Here is a 13388-nt window from a genome sequence, read left to right on the forward strand (position 1 = left end):
ACAATATTAAGCCGACAGTAAGCATCTTCATCCTTTTTACTATAAGCAGCGGGCGAGTTGGCCATGCGGTTAAAGGTGCGCTGCTGTGAGCTTGCATCCGGGAGATAGTGGGTTCGAATCCCACTGTCGGCATCGCTGAAGATGGTTTTTCGCGGTTTCCCATTTTCACACCAGGAAAATGCTGGGACTGTACCTTAACTAAGGCCACGGTCGCTTCCTTCCAACTCCTAGGCCTTCCTATCCCGTCGTCGCCATAAGACCTATCTGTGTCGGTGCGACGTAAAGCCACTAGCAAGCAAATTGACTCTAAGTGACAAAAAATGTCACAACAACCCGAAGTGCCTTCGTCTACGAAGCGACCGCTTCTCAGCCCGAAGGACTGCAGATTACGAAGTGTTTTGTGGTCAGCACGACGAATCATCTCGGCTATTAATCTTGGCTTTCTTGACCGAGGCCGCTATCTCACAGCGAGATAGCTCCTCATCTGTGTTCACTTTTGGCTGAATGGACATCGAAACAGCCCTAAGGTCCAGGTAAAAGTCCCTGACCTGTCCGAGAATCGAACCCGGAACCGGCGGGTTAGAGGCAGGTACGATTGTCAGCAAACCAACAGAAATGACCTAACAACGAATATTGGAATCTCCAGCTATGCTCGGTTTCTAACCCCACAGAAACCTCGTAACTTTTTGAAGGAACCCATGAACTAGTCAGGGTTCTATCATTCTCATCGTCACTGCATAAACCTTGGTTCATAAAGTTTCAAGTTCATCGCAATCATTAAATATGGTTTTAAATATATTCTGAGGTTCAGGATAATTCCAGACATTTAGGATAGCAATACAAGCACTATTTGTCACTAGCTTTTAACATAACAAAACTCTGACTTCACCACATGTAATCCTATTACTATTCACTTTATCAATATAAGAATGATCTTCGTTTGAATGTTCATGTTCAAATACTTCTTGTCACATGTTTTATCTCGGACTTAGTCACACGACTTCTTCACAGACTGTAATAAATTGGTCTGGATCTTGCTTCTAGACGTTTTCAAATTCAATTTGTTCTTAATACCATAATCGAGGATTGAACTTCGAAACAGGTATTTTAATCCATTGCCTACTAATAAAACATACAATAACAGTCTAACAGAACAGATCTACTGGGACAGTTTCCTTGTTACTAACATGTTATTTTAATTCAAGAAGTGACATGTTCGAATTAAAGAAAGCAATGGCTAAATAGCACCTGTCGGCAATTTTGTTTCATATTTGCCACCTTTTCATTGCTAAAGACGGAGATCTGCAAATATTTCTGTCCTGATCGGGATAAAAATTCCACTTAGTAGAATCATCTGGGTGAAGAATGAAAACATTTGATAATGTAGAGTATTATAATGTAAGATTGAAAATACCATGTAATGTAAAATAAAGCATCACGTAGTTCAATGTATGCCCAAACCTTGTCCCGTTTCTCTACGGGGTCCAGAATGAAGTTTCAGTATGTGTTTTTATCGACCGGATGCCCTCCCTGACGACAAACTTTTGTGATTACTACTATTAATAAATGATTCAATTCCTCTCCTGAAGGGGCAGGCCTGCCTCCTAGATGGCGACGCCGTCTCTCAGGCCAGGAGATGTGTGGAGAAGGTGAGAGGTTTGGCGGCCGTGGCCTATACTAGGAACTTTCCCGGCATTTGCCTTGGTGCTGGAGAATGGAAAACAATGGAAAACCATTCTCAGGACCAGCCCCTGAGCCACGTTAGAGCCGTGTCGGAGTACAGAGCTGTCGGATCACAGACAAGCCATGGCCACTTGTGGGCCGAGACCCACTCTGCACCCGCCAACCCCTTATGAGAGGAGATAATGACAATAAATGAATAACGTGATATATGTTAGCAGGAAGAGAGAGAGTGAAACCCGTGCCGGCACATAGCCTACTCCTATCGAATGCACGTCTGCTTAAAGCTTATGTGCCCATCCGACAGACAAATCACCATCAACAGTGCCTACACTTTTGTGAACACTGCGGAAATGTTTGGAATTAAATCCAAGATTTTGGCACCCAATCTAGTGATTAGAAATTGTATACAACCACTTCTCCTAACTTTGCTGCCAACACTCTGTTGGCGGAAATGTTTTCGACTAACTGCACTCGAACTATCTAACCACAGTCTCACGGTCTTGACGCTATAACAGTCATAGACACTAAGCGGGCTCATGTAGTTGGATATAAATTCGTATATTACAAAAAATATTACAACAGTATACATTAGAAGTCAGTATGTGCCTATACATATACAGTATATAACGAAGATGTCTGACGTGTTGGGAGCCCTGAGCCCCTTAGCCCTCTCTCTGAATCCGTAACTGTCGACAGACCTTCTTCTTCTTCTTCTTCTGCACAATTCCACAAATGGCTATTGGTGACAACGTCCAAATTTGTGCATGTAAGGTTTGTCTTGAATTTTATGAAAGCACTGCGGGCATTCCCTCTGCAGTATCTTAACTCCAGATCTGATATAATTTCGTTTTACCTTGTACATATCACTCATAGGTAGGGCCCGGATGTTCATGACCTAAAAATATTAGAAATATGCAAGCATTTATGACCTAAAACTGTATTAAAATATGTCAATAAATATGAAGTTTTTTGGTCACATTTTCGAAATCTTCAGAATGTGCCATTGTTTAAATAAACATTATATTGAAAATATACTTTAAAAATCGAGAACATCCAATAATAATAAATATGTAATAATATGGTAATTTTATAATTATATTTTGAATTTATTTAATTACTCAATTCAGAGGTAATTCTCGACTCTGCACAGAATGAAATAAATGTCACATTTTGATGGGCGATCCCCATAGCAAATTATATATTTTTTAAAGTTTTCAAATAGGAACGATCTTTTCTATTTTCATGCAACACTGATTTGTAGAGGGGAAAAGACTGCTCGACGTCGCAGGATGTTATAGGAGCATATTTGAAATACGTCAAAACATAGAGTTTGACAGAGGCTCGCTATTCTGTCGCTTTATACGCACCTGTCTCTTTTAAATATATATTTCTAAGGAAGATAATTGTAAGAAATTACAGACAACAATTGGAAAATGTGAAAAATCCGCCTCTGAGACGAGTGAAAGCAGCTATGCGAAAATGGAGTTGAGAGGAAAAATATGAGAAAATACAAAAATTCAAGGGTAAATATGATAACAATATAAAAAATTCCGGAAATTGACAAAAACGTTAAAAGATCCAAACTACGACTGTATATGAACCCATGAAAATTGCGTAATTTTAGTCACAATGTATAAAATCTTGCCTTTGCTGGCAGGACCTAGTGTTTACAGTGCACTGTGTCTTCTGGTATGGGCTAGAGTAATTTTGTTACTTTCACTGACCTGTCTCAATCTCATCCTTGGCTTTGAGCGATGCTAGTAATGCCATTCCTTCTGTAGCCAGTCCCTGCTATGAATGGTGTGCAAATGTTGCTCATAAGGTCGGTTGGTGCATGCATTTAAGTGGGCTTGGCAGACTGATATGTAATAGCAACTTCTGGCTCGGTGAGGAAAGCAACAGGAAACTATCTCACTCTTCATTTCCCTAGTACGCCTCTTTAGTGATGCCTAGGCCATCTATGACAGCTGATGGCGGAGCTGTTGAGGATCCAACCAGCCTTAGGGCTGAAGACTGAACATACATACATGTATAAAATAATGCTTAACTTGTATTTTCCATGGAATTAATATAAAGAAATATATTACATGTCATAAACATGCGGGGCATATTCATACGTATATAAAATCTAATAATGATCATTTATACCATGTCGATACACATCACAGTTAATAATTCCGCCCCTTTTACTAAGAAGATATGGAAGATACAAACAAGTACAAATTTTGTTTTTTGATGCATTTCTTTTGATTTGTTATAGAAACAATTTTGATATGTATTACTTCTAAAGATACTCACCTGTGAAAATTTAGCCAGTCGAGCCCCTTGAGCACTCTCAAAGCTTCGAAAGGGATCTCATCCAGCTCGTTGTAGCTCAAATCCAAAGACTTGAGTGCTGACGACATGGACCTGGAACAAAACGAGGCAACGGTAAATATGAATAAAACAGAACGAAAATAAATGTTCTATTTAATGCAGGCATATCAAGTTCATGAGGTGACTGGCAGCTTTGCGTGTGTGTGAAACAGCTGTTACGAGTGCTAGCACAGGACGTTATCACAGAGGGGTGTACATTACACGTTCATAACCGCGGTACTCATATAAGGACGTACAAAATAAAATGTATTCAACAGGCTTTTGCATAAAATGTACGAAACCATGTAATAGGATATTAAACAATTGCTTTAAAGGTTGCTATAAAGTATGAAGTACAAGTAAGAGGCATTTAATTTTGTAGGGGCTTAACATGGCCCTATGAACGATTATGGAGCAGAATAACGCCGAATACTATGCCGCTTCTTTAGCAAAACATCATGTTTTTATCAACTTAAACAAAAGAAAATAGCATTCGGTAAAAGGAGCATCCGCTTGTTGATACAAAAGTACACAAACACAAACACACACTAACAAATTACAGTGTGAATCCTTGTACCAAAACCTATGTAGCTGTATGTTTCAACAATTACTTGTGGGCCAAAACAGGTAACTGGAGGCTATCACCGCTAGGTGTACACAGCCCTGAGTCAGCAGCGTGGGGAAAGTACAAGTCGACTGAGGGGAATACAGCTGCGCCCGCGTGCAGCACGGGACAGTGCTTATGGCGGGCAAGGTTTGACACCAGTGGTTTGGAGCATTGAAAATGGCCGGTCGCTATTACTCTGTGCACCGGCATCGTTGGCAATTAACTATTGTAGGGAACATCTTAAGGGGAGACTTAGGCAGAATTACAGTCACATGTTTGATTACACATATCTTGCACAATTTTCGCTAAATCTAATTGAAACTCGGTACACTAATTAAAAATGACTTATTGAGTTGCTGTGTATGTTTAAGGAACACTGTGGTAATTTTCTCTTAAGTTATTGAAGTATTATTTTTTCATACGCCACTGTCTTTCGGTACAAATTTTGAGTAAGGTATGACTTCAAATTTCAAATTCAAAATATATTAATATTCTACACTAGCATAGAGTCTTTAAAGTGCAGTAACTCTTTTCTAAATATTTTTGTTGATTTTCTGAAATCTTTTGTACTTGATGGACATTTTTTCTTAGTTTATAAAAATATTTTAATGTATAATTTTTTTTCTTATTCAACATATTTAAATTCTACTCCACTCCAAACTTCGTATATACTTGGGTGACTTGTGTTCAAAATTTTATGAAATTACATCAAGTAGTTCTTGAGATAGTTGTACCTAAAGTACGAAAAATGTGAAATTCAGAAAATCCAAGAAAACTTTTCATAATAAAGTTTTAAGTCTACACCTCTCCTAAAACTCCCCATAACTATACTCCTCTTCTTGGTTAGCATTCTCTGCTGCTCTCTTGTCTGCCCTGCTTCTATACATTGCTGATAATTTCATACTCTCTTCTCTAACCTCTTCCACTGCATTCAAAAGTGACATGTTCATAGCAGTGAATCTTGGTGTTGGAGCAGGCATGTTCATAATACCACATAACAAGTCCCCATCTTCTATGCCAAGGTCAACACACCCTAGGCCAAAAGGAAACTTAATGTTTGCTTCGTAAATTCTGTTTTGGCCTTGGATGTTTTTAATGGTATATCACTGTTGCAATTTTTACACAAAATGTGTAATGTACATGCTAAACCGTCTCTCTTCTCATCAACCATCGGAGTCACCTTTCCTCCACAAACAGAACACCTGCAAGCTTTCTGTATTACTTCTACTAACAATAAAATATCAATAATTCTAAACCCACTCCTTCCTCCATCATTTTCTTCTTCTGGCAGAATGCCTGCTCCGACTTTCCGCTTTGAAGAACTTACAGATGAATCCAGGTTCACAATTTCAGGTCAGTCTATCCCTAACCTCACCATGTCTTCTTGACTTTGTTTTGCTTATATGTGAGTGTTTATACCTCTTATACACTTTATCAATCCTAGGCATTGTGTAAATACATATAGGGATCACTAAAGCGCTGAATTACACCAAGTGATCACTAAACCACTGAATTACACCAATTATACAAAACTCACATACACACACAATTATTGAATGAAGTCCTTTGTCATCTAGAGCCTTCTATATAATGCTGGCTTGTTTCTACAACTGCCTGGTCAAGAAGGAAAAAATATCTGGCCTTCTATAAATTGTTGCCAGAAGTTTAACTGACAGAACTGTGTAAGAAGACATCTTGTACTGCCACAGAGGCTGAGTAGTGGGTGTGTCATACTGCAGTGCATGATTCTTTAATTTTTTAATGCCTTTGTAGTTCGAATTTCAATGTAAAATATCAGGATTATATTCTCCTTGATATATAGCTTCAAGAAAACTAATAAAAATAAATTGTGATTTTTTTCATGCTTTCTGCCTACGTCTCCCCTTAAGTGGTACATGTGCAAATAATTTTTTAACGGCAGGTTGTAGTTATTACATGTACAAAACAAATTTAAGGAACGACTGCAAGTTACAGTATTTGCTGATGAAAGCTAGTATTCGTAAGTATACCAGCACAATATGTAGGCCTACTCGACTGTTCTTGCTGAAAAAGTAAAAATTCAGGGGTTTAAATCAGGAGAATTTGGTGCCCAAGCAACTGGTCCACCTCTACCTACCAAGTGCCCAGAATAATAAGCAGGACGGTGCCTGCAGGCAAGAAGTCTCACAACGTGTGGGTGTACTGCATGCATGAACTACACCTTTCCATGGGATGCTAGTGCTACGTGCTAGCCTTGTCGTAGCCCCATTCGGTATTTCCTGGAAGAAATGATTAAGCCAGTCTGGGGACCTCAGAACCGCTCCAAGAAATGCCGCAGTCTGTCCTCTATTGTTTCCTTCGTCTAGCTACCCCGTGCAACATCTGGGTTTTGAAACGAGAATGTTACAACTGTAGCTGAGTCCTGAAGATGCTAGTACTCCATTTCAAGATAATGAAACGGAGGCCAGCCCAGAACAGTCAGTCAGTAATGGGAGGGGGATGGCGGTAGTGTCAGCTGTCGTAGGTGTCCTTGTTTTGGAGTGCCGAGTGAGTTTTGGGTGTTCCACTAGAGTCAATGTCTGAGTGTCGTGATGAAGTTTGGGTTACGGAGTACAGGGTTCTGTGTATGTACTGCCCTGGAATACTGAGCATTGTCTGAGTTACTGGATCCTGCTTAAGTTTATCCAAAGAGCAGTTGCAATGTGTTTGGGCGGTCAGTAGGCCTATGTTCGAGTCTGTCGGCGCGCAGCTGTTGTGTGGTGCGAAGTGACTGAACGTGCGGAGCCGCAGTTGAAGTAGAAGGTAGGCTGTCATTCATAACACTTGTGGTAAGTATACTGAAAGTGTCAGACAATGCAGTATGCAAGAAATCTGTGTAGCTACCCAGAAGAACGCACTCTCCGAACAAGCAATCACTAAGAACTGGAGAGGACAGAATACCATGTGCTGGGGCCTAGTGGTAGGTCAAGACCACATCATATTTCTTAGTTACATGATTATTTGGGTAACAATTATTACAGCTGATGTCTAGCATTTTATTCCGGAAATCAGGTCGTGTCAAGGTGCAGTCTCTAAATACACGCTCGGACAACTCCGTAATAAATATTCATTTCCGAAACCACGTTGCCTTACCCTTTCTTGCTATGTAGATGAAGAATTCATTCTTAATATTTTGCCGTTGAGTTTCAACAAGATTTAACGGTATTTCACTCCCGCGGCAATAGCTTGTCAGTGATCCATGCTACGCCAGGTCTATCCGAGGTTCAGATTAATAATCGCTGTCTTTGCCTGGTGTGGTTCCTTGCATTACAAAACCCTAAATGCCTCTATTGTGGTGATCAGACAGAGTGTAACTGCACGGAAGTTATTCTCGTCGCTAAGCCCATTAAGATGTTAGTCTGTGGTGAGTTAGATAAGTCCCTTAGTCACGAAGTAGCAGGACATGGCTCACTGTTTGTGTCGGCGCGCCCATAATGCGATTATTGTCAAGACACGGAGAGGTAAGAAGGAAGTTCGATACAAACAGACGAGGTATCGGCACGTCGCCAAGGAGACTTGCGACGTATTCCCCAGGGTGAGCAAGTCTTACAGGTACTACAGGGAACGAATTCTAACCAGAACATTTGTCACAGCTGTGTCCCAATATCTTACCGGAATACATTGCTAGCAGCAGAAGGAGGAATGGAATTTAGATGATCCTACGGAAATAAGTTATGAATACGAGACGTGAAGGTGTGAGGCTTGAATGAGATTTCTCCCCAGGGAGGAGAAAGAAGATGGAGTCAAATGTCATGGTGACTGCAGTGACTCCGTATTAGTTGTGTGGTAACGCCATGTTGTGTAAATCGAAGAGTGACTTTGATCAGAACGTGTTTCTAAGCTAAGGTGATCTAAATTAAGTTGATTTACTAGAGTGACTTCAGAGAACATTAAAATAAATAAATAAATAAATAAATAAATAAATAAATAAATAAATAAATAAATAAATAAATAAATAAATAAATAAATAAATAATCTAAATTAAGATGATTTACTGGAGTGACTTCAGAGAGCAATAAAATATCTAAGTACATAAATAAGTAAATACATAAATGAATAAATAAAGAGAGATAAACCACCTAACAGCAGCCCCTATTAGGGATTCGAAAGATCAGCCTACTAATCAGTGCATGCTTGTTCGGTATTCAGTCGGAAGTCATGTTTGATCCTCCTCAGCTTCGCCAACAGCTGCCATAGATAGCCTAAGTGTCGATGAAGGGGCATACTAGGGAAATGAGGAGAGAGAGGTAGTTCCCCGTTGTTTTCCTCACTGAGCCAGAAGTTGCTATTACATATCAGTCTGCCAAGCTCACTGAAATGCATGCATCAATCGACCCTATGAACAATATTTATTTTATGATGTTTGGATTAAACTAGGCTTGATTCATAACTCATGATTAAAATTCTTCAGATTTTATTTGAAAAAGAAAATCCAATTCATAAATAAGTTAAATAAATAAATAAATAATAAATGAAGGAAGGAATGATTATCAACATCATCAACATTCTCCTTTTCCCTTATCCAGCTCCTGCTGGATCGGGGTATTTATTGCACTACTCCGCCTTCCTCTCTCCTTCCACCATTCCTGTTCCATTATTTTGTCCCAGTGGAGCTTACTTCGCCGGCCCTGTGGTGAAGGGGTAGCGTGTCTGCCTCTTACCCGCCTCGGGTTCGATTCCCGGCCAGGTCAGGGATTTTTACCTGGACCTGAGGCCTGGTTCGAGGTCTACTCAGCCTACGTGATTAGAATTGAGGAGCTATCTGACGGTGAGATAGCGTCCCCTGTCTAGAACGCCAAGAATAACGGCCGAGAGGATTCGTCATGCTGACCACATGACACCTCGTAATTTGCAGGCCTTCTGGTTGAGCAGCGGTCGCTTGGTAGGCCAAGACCTTCCAAGGGCTGTAGTGCCATGGGGTTTGGTTTGGATTGGAGCTTACTTCTTCTTGCACGCCTCTTTATCGAATCTATTCACCTTGTTCTAGGCTTTCCAGTCGCTCTCTTTCCTTTGAACTTCATCTCCATTTTCTGTTTTGGTATTCTTTCCTCCTCCATCCTCTTTACATGCCCGAACTATCGTAATTTACCCGTATCAATTCTCTCATTTAGGTTTTCTATTCTGACCTCTTTTCTCACATCTTCGTTTCTCAATCTGTCTTTCCTTGTCTTTCCTATCACACTTTTTTGGTACTTCACGTCACTGGCTTGAATTATATTCTCCTCCCTACTTGTCGTTGTCCAGACCTCAACAGCCTAGGTCAATATGAGTGCATAATATATTCTGTACGTATAACATATTTTCTTCCTCTACGCACGAGGAATGTCCAGAAAGTTCGGCTTTACCTCACTGATACACCCTGTATACAGGATGTGCGGGAGATAACTGCAAATAACCTTGTGGAATGTAGGGATGTATGTCCGCAGTTCTTAACATATGCTGTTTAAAATGAAAACAATTAGCGAATGGTTTGTCCGAGAGAGGAACATGAAAGTAGGGTGAGATGTTTGTGAGGAAGATAGTAGCTTCGTTTGCTGCTTGGCTTATACCACCCGCCGTACACTCGGAGACAAACCATGACGACCTCGCCTCACACCACTACTCTCCAGCGGCAGCCCGGTGTCTATTAGCGGCTTATATGATTTACTACGTCTACTGTAGCCGGAGTTGCCAAATCGTCTACTGCACTCGACCCGAAGAAAGGGTAAAGACTGAAGAGAGTGTGGAAAAAAGTGGTTGGCAACCTCTCCACACCAAACAAGGATCGGTTAGAACTCGTTAACTCAGCAGGGTGTAGGTGTGATCGACTACCGGCTTCGAGCTCACTTTCAGGAACTAAGGCCGTCATGTTTTATCCCCAAGTATACCTTGCCTCAGGTAGTATGCATGTGTGATGTGCAAGAAGCATCCATCACTTCACTGCGGTTGCACGACGTATTCTGCTTGAGTAATGTGTAAGGAACATCACTGCACTACGACTTCAGTTAATATGCACGCGTAATCTGTATAAAAAAGTGTTGTGTACAAGAAGAGAACGTGATCACACTGGAAAATATTGTAATGTATATCATCATAGCCCTAAGTCGTTCATCATTGAATACTTCCGGACCTATAAACATCACATTTTCAATTTAATGTTTTTAAATTATTGAAATAGGACATAACTTTGACGTGACATATATTTAGGGTCCTACAAATTTACCAGTAGAAAAAACCACAGTTCTAGCCCTCCGAGCAAGCAAGGCAATGTTGAAAAAATCCTAGGGATATGAGCTGTGAATTTTAGGTAAATAAAATATAATAAAGTATGAGAATATTATTTTATTCCTAAAAATTACAATCCTTTCCTAGATCATCGTTATTAGTTTAGCAGTCTGCCTTTTTTTTTTTGCCACTACAAGCGCAAATGTGAGTCAATGCATTGTTTCACTTAAGCACCACTACGAGCGCTAATGTGAGTCAATGCATTGTTTCACTTAAGCACCACTACGAGGGCTAATGTGAGTCAATGCATTGTTTCACTTAAGCACCACCACGAGCGCTAATGTGAGTCAATGCATTGTTTCACTTAAGCACCACTACGAGGGCTAATGTGAATCAATGCATTGTTTCACTTAAGCACCACTACGAGCGCTTATAACAACGTTCTGTGTAGACATTAAAAAAAAGACGCCTGAGGTATTGAATGAAGAAACATATTACAGAAAGAATAATGCAAATACGTTAATTTGGGTAGGATTTGAAAAAAAAAAAAAAGAAAACGAGTAAGGAAACAAGCAATTTTAGTCTGCTTTTCCGGAACTGCATTTGGGCTGGAAATGGTTTTCGAATACATTTTTAAGTTTGATAGAGCTATCCAAGACTCATAATTCGAAATCCTTCTGGGCCCTTTAGCCCTTCAAATTTCGGTGCAACTTTACACCCACTAATCCATTAGTAACACCAGTGCATATTCAACCAGAATAATATTTTCTGTTTGCTTATGCCATCTTACGGTCAATCCCTAACACATTAGCTGGTGTAATTGCATTAGTGATTACTATTGCTATTCTTCTCATTCTCCTTTTTACTGTTATGTCGTTGTGACGCAGAGTAAATTGTAAGAAGAATGTCAGTGTGACCATATTGGTACGATATCCTTCTCTGACGTCTCACGGCAGTTTACGAGCATTGACATACACTTCCCCCTTATCGCAATGGTACTACCGTGTAAGTGGTCGTCACCAGACCTGAATCAGCGACACTGTACTCTAATGATACCTATGGTCTACCAAATTTCTCTTTCCATATAACCAGTAGCGTAGTCACGCTCGGCCGATTGGGGGTTGGGGTGGGTATAGTTACAACATGAAAGTGCGTGTGTGGTGCGCGCACGCAAGGCTTGTCATTATAAGGACACTGATACAAGTGACTTATGCTGATATTCAGATTGTAGTACAGTACAAAGTCTTCATTAAAATACAGAATAAGAACAATAATATAAAGGGCAACAGTTTTACAGCGAATTGTATGTTCAGTGTACAATATAAAATAAAATTTTAGAGGCTTCTTAGAAAACAGATTCAAGAGACCTGCCGGTTTTACAATTTTTCTGAATGTTTGTTTAGTTTTACGTTTATTGTCAGTTTCTTATTATTTTTTTTGTAAAAATTCCGTGGTGGGGGTTTCTAACCCCTAGTAATTCCCCTTTACCCGGATATGCCCCTGCACAGAACTAATGACTCCATACCAATTAAGGCTGGCTAACATTAGGCTTGCCGTGCGGTTAGAGACGCGCGGCTGTGAGCTTGCATCCGGGAGATAGTGGGTTCGAATCCCACTGTCGGCAGCCCTGAAGATGGTTTTCCGTGATTTCCCATTTTCATACCAGGCAAATGCTGAGGCTGTACCTTCATTAAGGCCACGGTCGCTTCCTTCCAACTCCTAGGCCTTTCCTATTCCATCGTCGCCATAAGACCTATCTGTGTCGGTGCGACATAAAGCCACTAGCATAAGAAACATTAGGCTCGTATCTGTTGTAATGGCTATCTTTATAGTGAAAAAGATAGGTACTACCACTACGTAAATCCTTGAGACCGTACTGGCCGCAGTATTAACCCTAGTGTTTGAGACAAGATAGCGAAATTGAAGCAAGATCATTTACTATCCCACAGCGCTGCTCCCACAACAACATTACTACCGTGATGCGCACAGTTTTGTGAACAAGCTCAATGTAAACGGAAGGTGGAGATGATTTCGACTTGTGGACTCTGTTCTGGCAATATATGGTACGATAAACCAGATGAAGAAAATGTTCGAATTTCTCAGGTTGTGTCAAAAGTGTTTGCATTAATTTGGCTCTTCTGCAACTAGTTCCATTGAAAACTGCTGGCTTTAATATCCTTCCAACCCCGGTTTTGACCCAATGTCCTTCGGTACGCAGGTATTGTCCTTGGACATAGCATTGCATTCGGTCCAAGGAAGCTGTGCGCACACAAAAAAGTCATTTTCTAATTGTTGCCCTGCTTTCGTGAGAAATTACGACCACTATACATTTATAGCTTCATATTCAAACCTGAACAAGCTGTTCAACTTTACGTTACGCCCTTCGCATCTAAAGAGCTGCTATTATTTTTGAGAGGTAGTACCGTAAATGGGCTAGCTAGTAAGCCTAGAGGTTACCCTGGATACTATCGCAATAGAAGTGAGCCAATAGTCAGGTGACAACATTATCATAGTGAAGGGT

General features: G+C 40.4%; 1 protein-coding gene across 1 annotated transcript in view; it reads right to left on the reverse strand.

The window, feature by feature from the left end:
- Positions 1 to 13388, reverse strand: part of LOC136873803 (chaoptin) — a 354515-nt gene that overhangs the window by 206612 nt on the left and 134515 nt on the right. Inside the window, exon 4 of the mRNA XM_068227078.1 lies at positions 3982 to 4092. Within this exon, the coding sequence (XP_068083179.1) occupies positions 3982 to 4092 (111 nt within the window). The remainder of the gene's footprint in view (positions 1 to 3981; positions 4093 to 13388) is intronic.

The sequence above is a fragment of the Anabrus simplex genome, chromosome 1 (genome assembly GCF_040414725.1).
Source record: "Anabrus simplex isolate iqAnaSimp1 chromosome 1, ASM4041472v1, whole genome shotgun sequence".
In the NCBI taxonomy this organism is placed as follows: Eukaryota; Metazoa; Arthropoda; class Insecta; order Orthoptera; family Tettigoniidae; genus Anabrus; species Anabrus simplex.